The sequence below is a fragment of the Periplaneta americana genome, chromosome 8 (genome assembly GCF_040183065.1).
Source record: "Periplaneta americana isolate PAMFEO1 chromosome 8, P.americana_PAMFEO1_priV1, whole genome shotgun sequence".
Classification (NCBI taxonomy): domain Eukaryota; kingdom Metazoa; phylum Arthropoda; class Insecta; order Blattodea; family Blattidae; genus Periplaneta; species Periplaneta americana.
The window spans coordinates 955,897-974,406 of NC_091124.1; the positions used below are offsets into that span (position 1 = coordinate 955,897).

Consider the following 18,510-nt stretch of genomic DNA (forward strand, 5'->3'; position numbering starts at 1 on the left):
AATTAAGACTTTATAATAGTATTAAGTTTTTTGACTTGTTCCATATTCTAGCTGTAAGCAATGTACGAATACCATGGAATGTTAATAAATACAATACAATACAATACAATACAATACGTATAACTTATTGCAAAACACACCAAAAGCTGAACTAACCAAACCAAACTTGTTACTGATCTTCGCGTTCTATGCATACACTTACCCACCAGAGAGTGTAAATGCAAGACATTCCAAAAGCCTGAACAAACTCAATCTAACCTGTCACTGATCTTCAACCTTACGAAAACTCACCAAGTTCTATTTATCTAAATACCTACCAAAAAGTGTAAACGAAAAAAAGCCTGAACAAAGCAAACCTAACTTGTCACTGATCACTTATTTTTCTTTCCAGATATTGGCGGCCCTGCGACAGCTATTTCAAAACTCCTCTGCTGAATAATATGCTCTCAACTAAAACTGTGAGGGCCGTATTCATAGACATTTTTAGCGCAGGCTTTCGGTGGATTATCAGCATTTTTCATATTCATAAACCAGTGTTAGCGACAGGATATGATTTGAATTCTGTACTAGTAACCAGTGGATAGCCGGGGCTAGCTTAGTACGCTCGTAGCGCGTGCTGCGAAATGTCTATGAATAGCACCCTCAAAGACTGACAAATGCATTACGAACTGTTTATCGAGTGTACTTGTGTAAATGTAGTCATGTTATGTACTTAATAAAATTTCATACATCTTGATTACACAACTTTTAACACTGTATCACTTCGGAATATGTATGATAAGACTTTCCTGTGTTAAATTTCAACGTACCTTGTTTACATGTTTCGACCTATTTATGGGTCATCTTCAGAACTGGTCGTTGTTGGTCTTGGCGCCACTTGTTCTGTTTCCTGTGAGGGTGTGTTCCTGTGGTATAGTGTAGAGTCAAAGAGTGTGTGTGTTTTGAAGTTGAGTTGTGTGTTGAGAACAATATGAAATATACAGACACACAAAAACACACCCCAACGAAATTCTCAACACACAACTCAGCTTCAAAACACACACACTCTTTGACTCTACACTATACCACAGGAACACACCCTCACAGGAAACAGAACAAGTGGCGCCAAGACCAACAACGACCAGTTCTGAAGATGACGGAAAATAGGTCGAAACATGTAAACAAGGTACGTTGAAATTTAACACAGGAAAGTCTTACCATACATATTCCGAAGTAATAAAATTTGTTATTTCTGTACATTAGTGAAGTTATTTCATCCCTCAGTTTAAACTGATGAGTTAAAAAAACACAACGAAAATGTTGTGTAGTGAAATCGAAGATTCAGGAAGTTTATAAACAATATTGAAAAACACGTTTAATTTTCTTTTTTTTTTTTTAACATTGTATATATTTTATATCTTACAACAGATTAAAATATCCACATAAATACCACAACAACTGTTTCAAAATCAATACTCGACGTCTTAATTAGCAATAGACAACTTGCACACCATCTTGCACTACTCACTAACTTGGAATCCTGGCTGCAACTATCACAGTTACGGGTTTACTTCTCTGGACTCTTGGCTCAAGTTCTTCCACTTTAACGCTGCAAATCTCATCTGCCCAGCAGACTATCACAAGGACGGAGGAATGCACTGCTCTCGCAGCTCGTGTGTCATTTGTTTCTATTTTATCCTACTGCATTTGTTTTTATGAGGATCCAGTTATACAAATTACTTTTTGCTAGGGGAAACATGTGAAAGTCGCTTTAACAATTAAAGGAATTGAAACGTTATCTGGTGTTAATAATTTGAAATTATGTTCTTTTTCTTCATTGTTGAAAAAACAAAAGAAACGGTAATATACTTAAGTTTTTCTAGGTTATATTATTTTCATTTCTTTTATCTAATTTTATCTGTCATCTTGCATGTTTTATAGATTATAGCAAATACCTTACTACAATAATACCGGACAGCTGTATACTAGCAGCATTGGTGTGAGTGCGAAAAATCGCGGACCTGACATCTAGCGCAGAGGGATGGAATTACGTCCACATATACAAATATTAACATAGCGAGATTCGGACTATTGTTTAAAACGTGGAATAATATATGAAACACTTAAGAAATGTTGAATAATATTTAATGTAAAATTATTATCCTATATCAAAGCTGCGTATTATGAGAATATTGCATACTTCATATTACTTTCCGTAATTAATTGTTACATATTTTTTCTTTGGTTTAGTGAGACAAAATCAATCTGACATTAGGAATGAATTTACAGTAATGTTTTATATACGCATTGCTGACAACTGCAAAGATAAAATTGATAGTAATCTGATGCTTGTAGTAATTAGTAAAGGCATGTGGACAACAATAAAACTTAATTTGATAAAACCTTAAAATTTCCAATATATTTTAACTTCTATTCATTTATTAGGCTTAAATAAAAAAGCTAATTTTTATTTTTCTATCAACACAGAGACAAAGGCATTAGGCCTACTAAAGAATGTTGTTGACTCACGTTTTATGAACTGTCGGAAATCGAAAGTACGATTTGGAGCAATTTGTAATGCTGCAATTGTCACAATTATAAACAGCACACGTACACCCTGACATTTTAACAGAACACTAATTAATAAAACTATTAACTAGCCCAGCAACAATATACATTGCAGTTGATTACAGCTTGTTTCGCGAGTATCTCCAAACCGGCAGGTAGGTAGCAGCACCAGCGTCGTTCGCACGCAAAACTGCTAGCTGTCCGGTATTATTATAGTAAGGTATTTGATTATACATTATTACTTATGATGTTTATCCTTGTTAAAATCCGATTATGTTTAATCAACACCTACTTTCTCACTTTGAAATCAAAATTTCACTTCTTTTTCTCGCTGTTATTTATACTTGCTTTAATTTATTTCGTCATATCGCGAGTATTTCACTTTTACATGATGGTACAATATTACAACGTTTTTATTTTTTCTCCAGTTATTTATACTTATGAAACTATTATTATTATTATTATTATTATTATTATTATTAATCTCTGTCTTTGATGTATCAGAAACTTGTGCAGAATCCCAAACCTTGTCTTCCAGAGACATCTATAGTCTCAGCTGGAGTGAAAAACAGACACAGTAACATTAATTTTCCCTGGAATCCTCCCCTTCAGGAACAGGGTTGTTATATGTGCACGGTAGCTATTACACTTTAAGTTAAATTTGCATAAATGGACCCTAAATGTTTATTTTCAACGTTAGGAGCAGCTGCGTTCACAAAGCTGATGCCTTATTACACAATGCATTTATTTCTATCTTACGAGAGAGCTCGAATTAAAGGATTTTGCAATTGTTTTTAATTCTCTAGCCGTGACGTTCATCGCGATATAAAAATAAATTTAAAACCTGTAGGCATAAAAACCTACTAGACTTGTTTAAGACTAGTTTATTTATGTTATGCAATCCGAAATATTGAGCATAAAATGTTAAAAGTAGTTTTGCGTTTTTAAAACTCAGAATAATAAAAAATCTAGAATTTTATGCATGTGAAGGTTCTGAGAATTTCGGACTCGCACTGTATCGGGGCTGTAGGTATTCAATGTAATACTTGGTCTAGGTCTGTCTAGGACTCATCACCTTTGAACATGGCATTGTCCACACCATTCTTTTCACTCATTTTCCTTTCTTTCATAGGCAGTCCGTTCCTCTTGCCCTCTTCGTCTTCTTCTTCTTCTTCCCTTGGTGTCTCCACGTATTTGTACCTCATGGCCATGTAGGCAAAGATTGCCATATCCACTAACATGAGGCCGGCAAACAGAAGGAACTCGTAAGCCTGGAACAAGACACACATGCAGGTCAACATGTCGATCCTCGGGGTCACAGGATAGGCTATTTGTTCATCAAAAATTAACTTAGCACTCGATATAGTAATACAGCTATTGGCGCCTGTTGTGCTCGTACCTGGCTGTCAAAGAACTTGGCCTCTGCGACAATGACGACAATGAGGTTGCCAAAAGCGACGGTCAGCAACCAGCCGGCCTGGAGGACGGACTTCATGCTCACCGGGGCCTGCAACAGCGACCGACAGATTGATTGAAGTTTATCCCGCAAAGACAAAGTATATGATTACGTCTCGTGACGAGAATATTGTACGAAATGGAAATATAAAAATTGGAGATTTATCCTTCGAAGAGGTGGAGAAGTTCAAATATCTTGGAGCAACAGTAACAAATATAAATGATACTTGGGAGGAAATTAAACACAGAATAATTATGAGAATTGCCTGTTATTATTCGGTTGAGAAGCTTTTATCATCCAGTCTGCTGTCAAAAAATCTGAAAGTTAGAATTTATAAAACAGTTATATTACCGGTTGTTCTGTATGGTTGTGAAACTTGGACTCTCACTTTGAGAGAGGAACAGAGATTAAGGGTGTTTGAGAATAAGGTGCTTAGGAAAATATTTGGGGCTAAGAGGGATGAAGTTAGAGGAGAATGGAGAAAGTTACACAACACAGAACTGCACGCATTGTATTCTTCACCTGACATAATTAGGAACATTAAATCCAGACGTTTGAGATGGGCAGGGCATGTAGCACGTATGGGCGAATCCAGAAATGCATATAGAGTGTTAGTTGGGAGACCGGAGGGGAAAAGACCTTTGGGGAGGCCGAGACGTAGATGGGAGGATAATATTAAAATGGATTTGAGGGAGGTGGGATATGATGGTAGAGACTGGATTAATCTTGCTCAGGATAGGGACCGATGGCGGGCTTATGTGAGGGCAGCAATGAACCTCCGGGTTCCTTAAACGCAAGTAAGTAAGTAAAAGTAAGTAAGTAAGTAAGTAAAAGTAAGTAAGTCAGTAAGTAACTATATATAGATTTCAGTCAGAGAATCTGAAATTCATCTGTGAGCAGTATGGGATGAAGATAAATGCAAACAAGACGAAGACCATGGTTATCGGAAGAAAAGTAAAGAAAGTAAACTTGCGAATCCTAAATGAGGCAGTAGAGCAAGTGGACAGCTTCAAATACTTGGGGTGTACTATAAGCAGTAACATGAGCTGCTGCCAGGAAGTCAAAAGGAGGATAGCTGTGGCAAAGGAAGCTTTTAATAGAAAAAGGAGCATCTTCTGCGGACCTCTGGAGAAATAACTGAGGAAGATACTAGTGAAGTGCTTCGTGTTGAGTGTGGCATTATATGAGTCAGAAACATGGACATTACGATGAAGTGGAGTGAATAGAAGCATTTTTGAAATGTGGATATGGAGAAGAATGGAGTGTGTGAAGTGGACAGACAGAATAAGAAATGAAGTTGTGTTGGAAAGTGTGAGTGAAGAAAGAATGATGCTGAACCTGATCAGGAAGTGAAAATAGAATTGATTTGGTCACTGGCTGAGAAGAAACTGCCTACTGAAGGATGCACTGGATTAACATAGTAAAGTTAATCACTGATGTAACTGTAACATTGTATTTCCAAGTTATAAGGCCTACCAACGATGATGGTAAGCACAACAAAAAAACACGATCGTGAAATAAACAAACGAACAAATGAATAAATGAATAAACAAACAAACAAACAAACAAATAAATAAATAAATAAATAAATAAATAAATAAATAAATAAATAAATAAATAAATAAATAAATAAATAAATAAATAAATAAATAAATAAATAAAATCTGAAACGACCAAGTAACTAAACATGCAATTAAATAATAAAATAAATAAAGCTGGATAGATATATATGCAAGAATGAAAATGACGACAGAAATAAAACAAGTAAATGATGATAGAAATAAAATTGAAGAAATAACAAGTGAATGATGAAATAAAATTAGGGAAATAACAAGTGAATGATGAAATAAAATTAGGGAAATAACAAGTGAATGATGATAGAAATAAAATTGAAGAAATAACAAGTGAATGACAAAATAAAATTAAGGAAATAACAAGTGAATGACAAAATAAAATTAAGGAAATAACAAGTGAATGATGATAGAAACAAAATTGAAGAAATAACAAGTGAATGACAAAATAAAATTAAGGAAATAACAAGTGAATGACAAAATAAAATTAAGGAAATAACAAGTGAATGACAAAATAAAATTAAGGAAATAACAAGTGAATGATGATAGAAATAAAATTGAAGAAATAACAAGTGAATGACAAAATAAAATTAAGGAAATAACAAGTGAATGATGATAGAAATAAAATTGAAAAAATAACAAGTGAATGACAAAATAAAATTAGGGAAATAACAAGTGAATGATGATAGAAATAAAATTGAAGAAATAACAAGTGAATGACAAAATAAAATTAAGGAAATAACAAGTGAATGATGATGGAAATAAAATTGAGGAAATAACAAGTGAATGATGATGGAAATAAAATTGCGGAAATAACAAGTGAATGATGATAGAAATAAAATTGAGGAAATAACAAGTGAATGACGAAATAAAATTGAGGAAATAACAAGTGAATGATGATAGAAATAAAATTGAGGAAATAACAAGTGAATGATGAAATAAAATTGAGGAAATAACAAGTGAATGATGAAATAAAATTAAGGAAATAACAAGTGAATGATAGTAGTAATAAAATTGAGGAAATAACAAGTGAATGATAGTAGTAATAAAATTGAGGAAATAACAAGAGAATGATAATAGTAATAAAATTGAGGAAATAACAAGTGAATGATGATAGAAATAAAATTGAAGAAATAACAAGTGAATGACAAAATAAAATTAAGGAAATAACAAGTGAATGACAAAATAAAATTAAGGAAATAACAAGTGAATGATGATAGAAATAAAATTGAAGAAATAACAAGTGAATGACAAAATAAAATTAAGGAAATAACAAGTGAATGACAAAATAAAATTAAGGAAATAACAAGTGAATGACAAAATAAAATTAAGGAAATAACAAGTGAATGATGATAGAAATAAAATTGAGGAAATAACAAGTGAATGATGATGGAAATAAAATTGCGGAAATAACAAGTGAATGATGATAGAAATAAAATTGAGGAAATAACAAGTGAATGATGAAATAAAATTGAGGAAATAACAAGTGAATGATAGTAGTAATAAAATTGAGGAAATAACAAGTGAATGATAGTAGTAATAAAATTGAGGAAATAACAAGTGAATGATAGTAGTAATAAAATTGAGGAAATAACAAGAGAATGATAATAGTAATAAAATTGAGGAAATAACAAGTGAATGATGATAGAAATAAAAATTATAAAGTAATAAGAGAATGGGGATAGAAACAGAATAAATTAAAATAAAAAAGCAAAATATATGAGCACACAATAATTGTGTAAATCAATTTTCTATTGTCGCTTGCTGAATTTACAACTCAGGCCCTTTCTATGGGCCACAGGTTATGTTGCAGTGCTGACACTTCCGCATGGAATGGTGATGCCGGAGAATTGATAGAATAAAAGCAGTATACACCAAGCTAACCCGTCCATTCTTTATCTACCAGAAATCTACAAATGTTGCTTAGACTTTCTAGGATTTGAACCCAGGTCGCCAAAGCAGTCACATTTGAGGTAAACATGGCTCGTACCTGCGTGAAGGAGAACTCCAGTCCAGTGATTGAGAACATCACTTCTCCCATCGTGATGACGAAATACTGCGGGATGAGCCAGAGCATGTGGATGCTATTCGGCTGCGTTACGGTCAGCAGTTTGTAGTTCTGGAACAACAGGGTGGCAAATGAGACGCTGTGAACCAATATACGATTATGCAATATGTAAGGAGGGAAGTTCATATTTCTTACTGCTAACTAGAACTGTATGCCGGACAACTGTCTATGAAAACTATCAAACTTTAAGTTATTCATTACCAGGGGTGTATTTTGCGGGCTACCGTGGCTACCGGTGGTAGCCCAAGGAAATTACAAAAGAAAAAGTTTATAATATAACATAATGTAATAATTTTGTATTATTAGTTTTACCATAGTAATTAAAATTAAAGTAATTGTTAGATATATTTTGTGTAATAATAGGGTCAGCGGTAGCCCAAACCCTTTAACCAGTATACGCCCCTGTTCATTACCATGTCATCAGGCTCGTTTTTTTCTTTTTGGTAGGTTATTTTATGACGCTTTATCAACATCTTAGGTTATTTAGCGTCTGAATGAGATGAAGGTGATAATGCCGGTGAAATGAGTCCGAGGTCCAGCACCGAAAGTTACCCAGCACTTGCTCATATTGGGTTGAGGGAAAACCCCGGAAAAAACCTCAACCAAGTAACTTGCCCCGACTGGGAATTGAACCCAGGCCACCTGGTTTCGCAGCCAGACGCGCTGACCGTTACTCCACAGATGTGGACTCCATCAGGCTCGTTCTGGCCTCATGACTAAGTACATTCCAAAACTGTTCCACTCATCTTTTCCTTGGTCTGCCTGTTTGAAACTAATTTCAGTTTAGGTACACATTCTTCTTTCTGTGTGATGTTTCTACTTACTCCTGCACTGGTACATTTTTATTCCGTTTTGATTTAAATGTATTTCAAATTCAAATTCAAATTTATTCACAATTTACATTTGAAATGAATACATATGAATAGATACCCGAAATGAGCTTATGCTCGTGCTCGGGTACAGTCCAGTAGTCTACATAAATTTTACAGGGTTCAAATAATAATGCTGATGATATAAATAATAGTAACAATAATAATAATAATAATAATAATAATAATAATAATAATAATAACAATAATAATAATAATAATAATAATAAAATAATCGTGACAAATGATACAAAGATTGTAATACAAAATAATTCATTAATAATAATAATAATAATAATGAACAATAATGAATAATGAATAATTTAACAGAGGTCTGCATCGGACGTTTTCGCTCGAGTGCCAAGTAGTTCATAGCATAATCCGATAGATAGCGCACATGCATGATGGGTGAAATTGTCACGAGCGATAAATCCTCGAACGGTATAAGCCGAGCGTTAGACATTCGTTCTTGTTACAGTGATGAACTGTGTAGTAACATCATAGATGTTTATCATTTCAAAACTTTGCAGTTTTTAACTAACCTCTCCATAGTACAACTACAAAACTTGCTTTAAAATGTAATATAAATGTTGTAGGTAATTTTTTTTTTTGCACACAGGAGCGATTTTGTTTTTGCCACATCTGATAGATGTTATTGGATGTAAATGTAATTATTATAAACGGAGAACACAATCACGATAATGCAAGAACCGTATCAAGTTTTCTAGTAGTAATAATAATAATAATAATAATAATAATAATAATAATAATAATAATAATAATAATAATAATAATCTCTAATAATTAGTGTATCAAGCTTTGCGTCTGTAACAGTTGTGCAGCATGATTATTCGTTTTATTATATTTTCTGTGACGTTATCTCTGTACTAATATTGTTATTAATCTACTGCTATATCAATAATATTTTGTAAAACGTTTCTACATTGTCGCAGTATATAGGCGGAACACTATGTATGGACCTATCATATTATATATGTGGTAAATCAAATATTGAATAATTATTAATTAGCAATAATAACTGTATATCGAAGTTTTTCATACTATTTTATTTATAACTTCATGTTGCTGTTTTGGTACGACTGTTCCATTAAACGTTTGTCATAAACGCAGAAAATAAAGCCTTATTTTTACCGTGTGAGCAAAACATATGTGTATCTTATCTGTCGCCTTCCATACAAGATAAGACATGTCGGTGAGATGACCTTGTACTGTGCTTCTAATTATTACGAGCGTATCACGACCGATCGTATCTCACTCGAGGGTGCGACACTCGACCGAGTTCAAGAGAGCGATTTAACTCCAATGCAGCACTCTGGTATTTAACTTCTTCCCGGTATGTTTGCTTGTCCTCTTATCTTTGTGCAGGCCAGTAACATGCCTCAGAATCACATCCCTACCTGTTACTTCAATCCTCCTGTCTCCAGGTTTGGTCAAGGTTCAGAATTCAGAGGTATGCCCCACGTTCAATTTTGAATGTAAGCTTACGACATAATTTAACATTGTCAAGGTAGGCAATTCCTGTCTCCCTAAGGGATCCTCAAGGTCTGATGGATTTACATCCTATATTAACTTACAAGTTCTCCGTCATTTTCCTGAATTGTGAAAGAATAGACGCCTCCAAGATCCATCTTTTCTACTGTGAGTTCCAGCTTTTTTCCTAAGTTTTCGATGTCGTCAATACTTATTCTGAAGCTGCAATGCAAAAAAGAAAAGAATATTGAATTAACACGTGTACAGGCTCCGAAACAAAACAGTTGTAAATACATCAGCTGAATTTCTACTTACTTAGAAGAAGATAGCTCCACATATTCTGTGACGTAATTCCCAGCTATGAGGGTGACATCTTCATTCTTAGTGCCATCCACTTCATTGAATGAAATCGTTCTGTTTTTACTATTGTCGGCAAAACTATAAACAACTCTGAAAAGAACAAAACAATAGAAATATGAGATATAAAATGTATGGTACTCACTGGTACAAAATTAATACAGAAAAACAGATAATCTGAAAAGTGTTATACTTCATTCACCCAGCTTTAACAGGAGTATCATATCTCAATTTTAAATAAGAAAAACAATACCACAGATGAGATTACACTATTTTTTAACTTCCAAAAATTTCAGGTACATGTCTTCAAGGACAAGTGAATAGAGATCACGTCAAAATAACAAATGAGAACTTACATCCAGTTATATTTTGAGATCAGATTAAAATTGATTTTTATCGTCTATTAATAAATTTATACCTAAAGGTAGAGGCTTTTGAAAATGTAAGCATTCATAGCACACATCGTTCTGAACATTTCATCTTAAAAAGAAGGCAAAAAGAGCATACCTTGGGAATGGAACTATGCACGATTTTATTATTATTATCACTCACTTACTGGCTTTTAAGGAACCCGGAGGTTCATTGCCGCCCTCACATAAGCCCGCCCGCCAGGGACTATCCTGAGCAAGATTAATCCAATCTCTATCATCATATCCCACCTCCTTCAAATCCATTTTAATATTATCTTCCCATGTACGTCTCGGCCTCCCCAAAAGACCTTTTTCCCTCAGTGTGGAATGATTGTTGAAGTCCTTAGGATGGATTCCTGTGAGTACATGATTGATTGTTTTGCTGTTTAGCCAACTGTCCAAAGACAGGTCTGAACCTCACAAGTGATACCAAGAAGGCACCACTTATGAGGCAACTAGGCCAGGAGATAATGGGGTAGGGTAGCCTTATGTGTCGATGCAGATTTTGGATCTGTCTTTTGTTTCCTTTGTATAATATTAGTATGTCATCTACGTATCTGTGCCAATATATGATGTTGTTTGTTGTTGTCTTTGTTTAGTATGTATGTCTGTTCTATGTGGTGTAAGAATATTTCTGCTAGTGTGCTGGAAATGGGTGATCCCACGGGTAGGCCTTCGGTTTGAGTGTAATATTTGTTATTGTATGTGAAGTAGTTTTGTTTTGTGATGATGTCTGTCCCCAACGAAATTCTCAACACACAACTCAATTTCAGAACACACACACTCCTTGATTCTACATTACACCACACGAACACACCCTCACAAGAAACAAAACAAGAGGCGCCAAGATCAACAACGACCAATTCTGAGGATGACCCATAAAAGGTCGAAACATGTAAACAAGATACGTTAGAATTTAACACAAGAAAGTCTTATCATACATATTCCGAACATGATATTGCCTACTGAAGGAACCAATTTTGAAGAGAAGATAAGGTTCATGCACGTTTCCTTTTATCGACATGCCACAGCAAGACAATTGCACATTTACACTTCAGAGTTAGATTGTAAAAGCGAGGTCTCTTGTTACACAGATGTTTTACTGTCAAAAAAATGTTTGTTTACCTTACTATAGGCTCTCCAGTGTCAGATTTATCGATGGTGTCATACTGAGTTAGTGGTATTATCTTCGGGTTGTTTTTTGGAGTCGTTATGAAATACGCTGCACCCTGAAACGAAGAAAGTAATGAGTTTTACAACTGTTGTCTTACTACAGCTCACAATGTTCATTTTCTTAAAAGTGCAATATTAGGAGTCAAAGTACTGGCATCGAACTAGTCAAGAAACTACATTTATATAATAGTTATGATTATCATAATACTTCATATTACAATACGAGATTGGAAAATTTTATCCACTTTGATAAAAAATTAATTTTTTTAATAAAAGTAATTGTATTATCTTTATCAGTTTTGAACATGTCTTTTGTGGAGACGGGATTGCATTATTATTACTTTTTTCCTGCGAGCCGCGATTCGTTTATGTTTATAACAGAAGAAGAGCAGTGCTAGGAGAAATAAACAAACATTGTTAAAATGAGTTCAAATGAAGATTCAGATATTGAAAATGCTGCAAATTCTGCAACTGAATGTTTAGTACAGTACCATTGTTGTTAATGTTTATAATAAATAAAATCAATTGCATTTTAGGCATATAGGGGCTAATCTCCTTATTGGTTGAATGGTATGAATGCTACTATCGATATGTATTGTTGTTTTTATTTTATTTTATTTTAGTTTTATTTTATTGGGTTATTTTACGACGCTATATCAACATCTAGGCTATTTAGCGTCTGAATGAGATGAAGGTGATAATGCCGGTGAAATGAGTCCGGGGTCCAGCACCGAAAGTTACCCAGCATTTGCTCATATTGGGTTGAGGGAAAACCCCGGAAAAAACCTCAACCAGGTAACTTGCCCCGACCGGGATTCGAACCCGGGCAACCTGGTTTCGCAGCCAGACGTGCTGAGCGTGTATTGTTGTTATAATCGACATAAAATATGTTGCCAACTTCTAAATTAACAGTCAGTTTTATATTGTTGACTTTTAGCCTATTTCAAAATGGAAATAACGCCAGTAATAGTAAAATACATTTTCCCTGGACCAAAAATATATACAAACTGACTAAAATCACATCAGTAGTAACGAACTGTTTAAATTTTTTTTATTTAAATTTTTAATTTGGTAGCATTGAATGCTTATCGAATATTGAATACTAAAAACCTAATCGAACCATTATTTCCACTAACCTTTTTTGTGTATAATGTGTGATGGGTGGCCCCTATAATGCATCTGTTCCCCATTTTATTTTATTTAATGTTACATTACGCAACCAGTTAAGTAATAGCAGTATCATTACCTAACTAGTTGTGTAATGAATGTGTTTACAACATTTTTATTAGTGATTTAAAGTTGATATTACATAATCAAAGTGGATAAAAATACTTACGTGTGTATAGACAAATAATAAAATAATTAATTAATTAAATTATCAGTTAAATAAATAAATATTGAATTAAACAATTAAAGTAAGTTAAGGAAGTTACGCAAATAAATAAATAAATAAATATAAAAACATAAAAATAAATAAATAAAAATATATAAACAAATTAATAAAAAATAAGTAAAAATGTAAATAAATGGATAAGTAAATAAATAAAAAAGGAAATAAATAAATAAAATAAAAAATAAAATATATATATAAATAAACAAACAAACAATAAATACAAGAAAAATTGACTAAACTGATACATACATTCTCAATCTGCATTTTATTTCTTTCATAGCAATTCAGTCCCTTATCACGTTGTGAATAATATTACTGTACTGTTTATTAACTAATATTCGGAAGACATACGTAAATTAAATCCTGTAATTTGCATCCAAATAAGATGATGAAATGTTGTCTTCTGGATTCTGTATAACTAAAAAATTAAGATGCTTTACTTCATTTATGGATGTACGGTTTAAGTCTGCAATTATGGTTCTTACAACAAATATCTTTATACTTGGACAAACAAATGACCAAGTGAAACATGTTTCAGATGGCTATCGTGGACTGTTTCACAGGTCCAGTGGCGAAGCTAAGATGTAAAAACTGGGTACACTAAAAAAATTTGCTGACCTTGTATCTTTTTATACAGCAGATGTTTCTCGGCTTTTCTAACAACATTTTTTGTGACATAGACCCCATAAGAAGATGATGACCACTCATTTCCACTCCCACACATATAATGAAAATTGGAGTTTTCTATTTTGCCTCCATCTGCTATTTTAATTGTAAATGTGGTGTCGAAGTCCTATCTTTGTAAACACATTTTGTTTCATACATCCAACTTGAAAACAGTTTCTCTTTTAATTCTTCAAATAATGACCTCAATGTTCTCTAGTGTGAGCCATTTTACACAAAATTAATATGTACGCATGCACTTTTGATTAAACTAAACTCAGCACTACAGCACTTTTAGAGACACCAATACAGCGCGATGTATTATTGTGGTGGAAGGCTAGCCTCGTTTCATACAGAGATATAGCGAATCGATACCCCCTTCCTGGTCCCCCCCCCCCTCAAGCTTGCAAGTCAAGATCGTAGCCATGCCTTTAGAGGCTTCTGCCACAAGCCTTGCACTGAACTCTCCATACCGGAATGACTCCAATAGTGAACTGAATATATGGAAGGATAGGAGTGCAACCAAGTGTTATAATACATCGTTATTACGAATTTATACTGTTCCTAGGTATAATAACTCAAGTTTTTGGGGTAGGCTAAGTCTGAAAAACCTCTTAAAAGCTCCGCCACTGTACAGGTCGCCACTGAGTGACACAGTCATGTTGCAAGTTGTTGACACGGACATAACACACTCGGTTTTCTCCAGGATCACTTTTAATTAAACCAAAATTAAGTTTAATATTTCGCTAAGCTTTTACACGTTAAAAAACATTTCATGTGAATCTTTTCCAACTCCATCTGATACCGAACTGTTTTTAACACGGTCATATTGGATTAAGATATAAATCACTGAAATAAAGAAGCATCAAAATACATTATTCATTTATTAATTAATATGTCTTCCTTATTGTTGAAAGTGCCTATATAAACAGACGACATCCCGAATGGCTAGTTGGTTGCTTTCAGGAAATGATGCGATGCACATAACCTCTTAAAATATAAAAACAAATGAGGATAGATCTTCCAACATAATAAGCGTGGTTAAACATTCCATTTGATGAATGTTGTAGTAGAAGCATAACCTGGACTACGAATGAACAAATGGTTGCAAAACGGTATTTGTCGAATACAGGGGGGAGAGCCATTAATCCTTCCCATTGAAGGCTTTAAGGAACCAACCTGGACAAATACCCAATGTCACATCCCTACCTTCCCGTGGTGCAGCTGTTAGTAAGCATAATTTTACAAGGGAGGGACTACTCATCAATTAGCACTGGTCAGCTTGATGAGTTAATGACTGAATTTGGTATAATTTTCCTCTATTCAATACCTAATTCCCTCTTTACCCTTTCCTATCCAGTCCTCTGACTGAACTCTTACTTTCTTCGACCCCGACAGTATTCGAGGCCTAGGGGTTCATTTCCCTTCCCTTCCTCCTCTTTCTACTTTTCTGTTCCCAGTGCTGACCTGCTATGGCACTAAAATCGTCCTCCAGTGGCTTAAGGAGGGAAAGCTGGTGATCAACAAGATCTCCCAACGAGGTCCTGTGGACCCGTCGACCAACAGCAGGTGTGGTCCTCCAGACATTCTGGGGGTTGTGTGTGAATGAAGTAGCCACCAAAACGTTAAAATATGGTGTTCACTTAAATCGGCTACAACTTGCCATTTAAAAAACAGTTGATTCCCGATTTACCACGAAAATCGTCTGTAGCTGCATTTAGATTGGCAACAGGCCATGACTGTTTGGCCAAACACCTGCATAGAATTGGAATATATCAGTCCCCTAACTGCCCATTGTGCAACTCAAACCAAGAAATGGGTTCGGAACGCCTCAAAATCTGTGCTTCAGTGGCTGACCATGATAATATCTTTGAAAAATATTGGAGTGCAAGAGGTCAAATGACTTTATTGTCAAACGCCTGGCATTAGAAAACAACAACAAATGAAGTCCCTTAACTAACGAAAGCATTAGGGGTGGCATCGACGCAACCCCCAAAGGGGTAAATGCTGTAATCTTTGTTACAATTTCTCTTGAGTTGTACGCAGAAAAACGTCCTACTTTGACCCTTGAAGTCCTTTTCTATGAACAAACTGCATAAGATCTGTTGTTACAGTGTCATCACCTGATGTTCGAGCACCGATATACGTCCTTGGGGCAGTCCGTTGCCGCATCCGTCCACCAAGCCCGATATCTGGTAGTTCGCCTCGTCGCTTACTGCCAGCATCTCAGACTTCCAGAAGTCCAGGGGTGGGATCTCGAACTTGTCTTCACCAGGAATATCACTTTGGATTGCGACTGAACAGTTGAAGCCATTGTAAATTCTCAGCTGGGCTTCTCCAGCTTGTGGAAGAACTGCGTAAGTGTCCTGCAAATCACCATGGTAACAAATTATTTGTCAATTTTTTATTTGAGATATTCTAGATCGCTTAGTCTCTCGTATTTTCTTAAAAAACAGTTGGCAACCCTAGTATTAAGTGACAAAGTGACATTTAGTTTTAATTAACATGAATTACCAATTATATCACTCAAGTGACTAACAATGTGATTTTATTTTAATCAGTTATGAGTAGGGCTAGGATTTTGATGAAATTGCATCTTTTTTCTAGTAAGCCAGAAACATTGCTGCTTTAGTATTTACTAGCCGTACCCGTGCACTCTGCTGCACCCGTTAGAAATAAATATAAAGTAATTACATAATTAAAATAGGACGTTTGATTCAGGGAACATTCGTGTTTGATAGAAGGATAAATCGTTTAATACGTTACTTAATTTAAATTGTATTTGGTCATAAAAATTATTTTAGGAAATACAGGAAACGAATGCCTATCAAGTTTTCTGTGCATAAGAAGCTATTTTAATCTTACCTGTCCTCGATTCACTCAGAAGTTACTGTAATAACATTATAGCATTATGTCCATCTAGAGAAACTACACTTTCCAATGCTGAATTAATAATTAATTATACAAATCGGTTAATTTAGCTTCTGATATTACTTCATACAAACACAGAAACATTATCTGTAGGCTATGTTTAATATCTTTCGATTGTTGTTGTCCAAGGCCCCTTATAGACGAAGTCATTTTTTCTTATTTCATTGCACCGCCTTAGATGGCGTTATTTTAATCTCATTTATCTCATTAAATATCATTCCTATCAAAATTTTGCAAAGAGTAAAACTTGTCGGAAATCATTTTTGAAGAAACTTTTGTTATGTAACATTTTTTACAAAAATCAATAATAAGCGAGATATTTCGATTTATTTAATTCAGGCCCCCTTATCACCCGCCTTTCAAATGAAGTATTGTGAATGCCATATAGCCTAAAATCTAAGTTATAACGAACTTAATTTATATTCCAATTTTCATATAAATCGGTTCAGCCATTATCGCGTGAAAAGGTAACAAACATCCAGACAGACAGACATACATACATACATACATACAAACAAAAATTTCAAAAAGGCGATTTTCTGTTTCAGGGTGGTTAATTATATATGTTACGACAAATTATTTTTGGAAAATCGAAAATTACCAGAAAAATTTCGGCTACAGATTTATTATTAGTATAGATTTATATCTTATGTGATAAACTGAGTGTTTTAAGACATATTTGTTAGGGCATTTTTTGCATTTTTTGCCTGTTTCAACTCATAAGAGCATCTTTTGTTTTATTTGGTCATTTTTTAGGCATTTTCATTTAATTTTGGCCATAAATCCCCGTTATTAATATAAAATAATGTCTATTTCCTTTTATATTTTCTTTACATATTTTGTCCATTAATACTAATTATTTTGTATAATATTTTAATCGTTTTTCTACACAAATATTGTCATTTTAACGTAGTACACCCCATGTAATGGATCAGTCCAACTCCCTTCAATATAGACTCGTCTATACCTGCTAATTCCGGATAAGAGTGGCCTTGTGGTAGACTACATGAAAACTAAGAGTAAAGTAAATTCATGGCGCTACAGCCCATGAAGGGCCAAGACCGACCAGCCGACTTCTGACCTCACGTCCACATGCCGACGCAGAGGTGAACGATCATACATGGAAACTACATCAGATAAAATAATTAATTAAAGTGTACTACTTAGAAAAAATTATGTAAAATTTAATTTAATTACTAGTCTAAATATTAAATAGTACAAAGCTCTTTTCCTACTAAGGTAATTATGTAAGATCAATTTTTAGGGCATTTTAAGGTCATTTTTGGAAGATTTTTAGGTCATAAATGCATTGTTTTTAGGATTTTTTTCGTGATTTATGGGTCATCAAAATCCTAGCCCTAGTTATGAGTGAAAATCTTGTTTCAAAGCGTTCTGGTTCAAAATGAAGTAAAATATTTACGAAGTAAAACTTCATGCTACGAGGACAGACTCTCAGCAAAGAAGTTAGGCCCCCAAAACCTGAAGTTACAGGTCACTTTTATCTCCAGGTTATTAGACTTTTATTTTATCTTTTGCGCCCCATCTGGTCATAAGGCCGAAAACCGCAACTGACGGATGGTA

The 18,510-nt window shown here is 34.3% G+C and overlaps 1 protein-coding gene across 4 annotated transcripts in view; it reads right to left on the reverse strand.

Moving 5' to 3' along the window:
* Nucleotides 1-1,358: 1,358 nt before the first annotated feature.
* The window catches only part of LOC138704404 (peptide transporter family 1), a 168,236-nt gene continuing 151,084 nt past the window's right edge, over nucleotides 1,359-18,510 (reverse strand). For all 4 annotated transcript variants that reach the window (XM_069832250.1, XM_069832249.1, XM_069832251.1 and 1 more), the window contains 7 exons: nucleotides 16,122-16,364; nucleotides 11,895-11,998; nucleotides 10,318-10,452; nucleotides 10,107-10,224; nucleotides 7,565-7,693; nucleotides 3,947-4,054; nucleotides 1,359-3,818 (listed from right to left, as the gene is read on the reverse strand). In XM_069832250.1, the coding sequence (XP_069688351.1) occupies nucleotides 3,609-3,818; nucleotides 3,947-4,054; nucleotides 7,565-7,693; nucleotides 10,107-10,224; nucleotides 10,318-10,452; nucleotides 11,895-11,998; nucleotides 16,122-16,364 (1,047 nt within the window). In that variant the 3' untranslated portion in view covers nucleotides 1,359-3,608. The remainder of the gene's footprint in view (nucleotides 3,819-3,946; nucleotides 4,055-7,564; nucleotides 7,694-10,106; nucleotides 10,225-10,317; nucleotides 10,453-11,894; nucleotides 11,999-16,121; nucleotides 16,365-18,510) is intronic.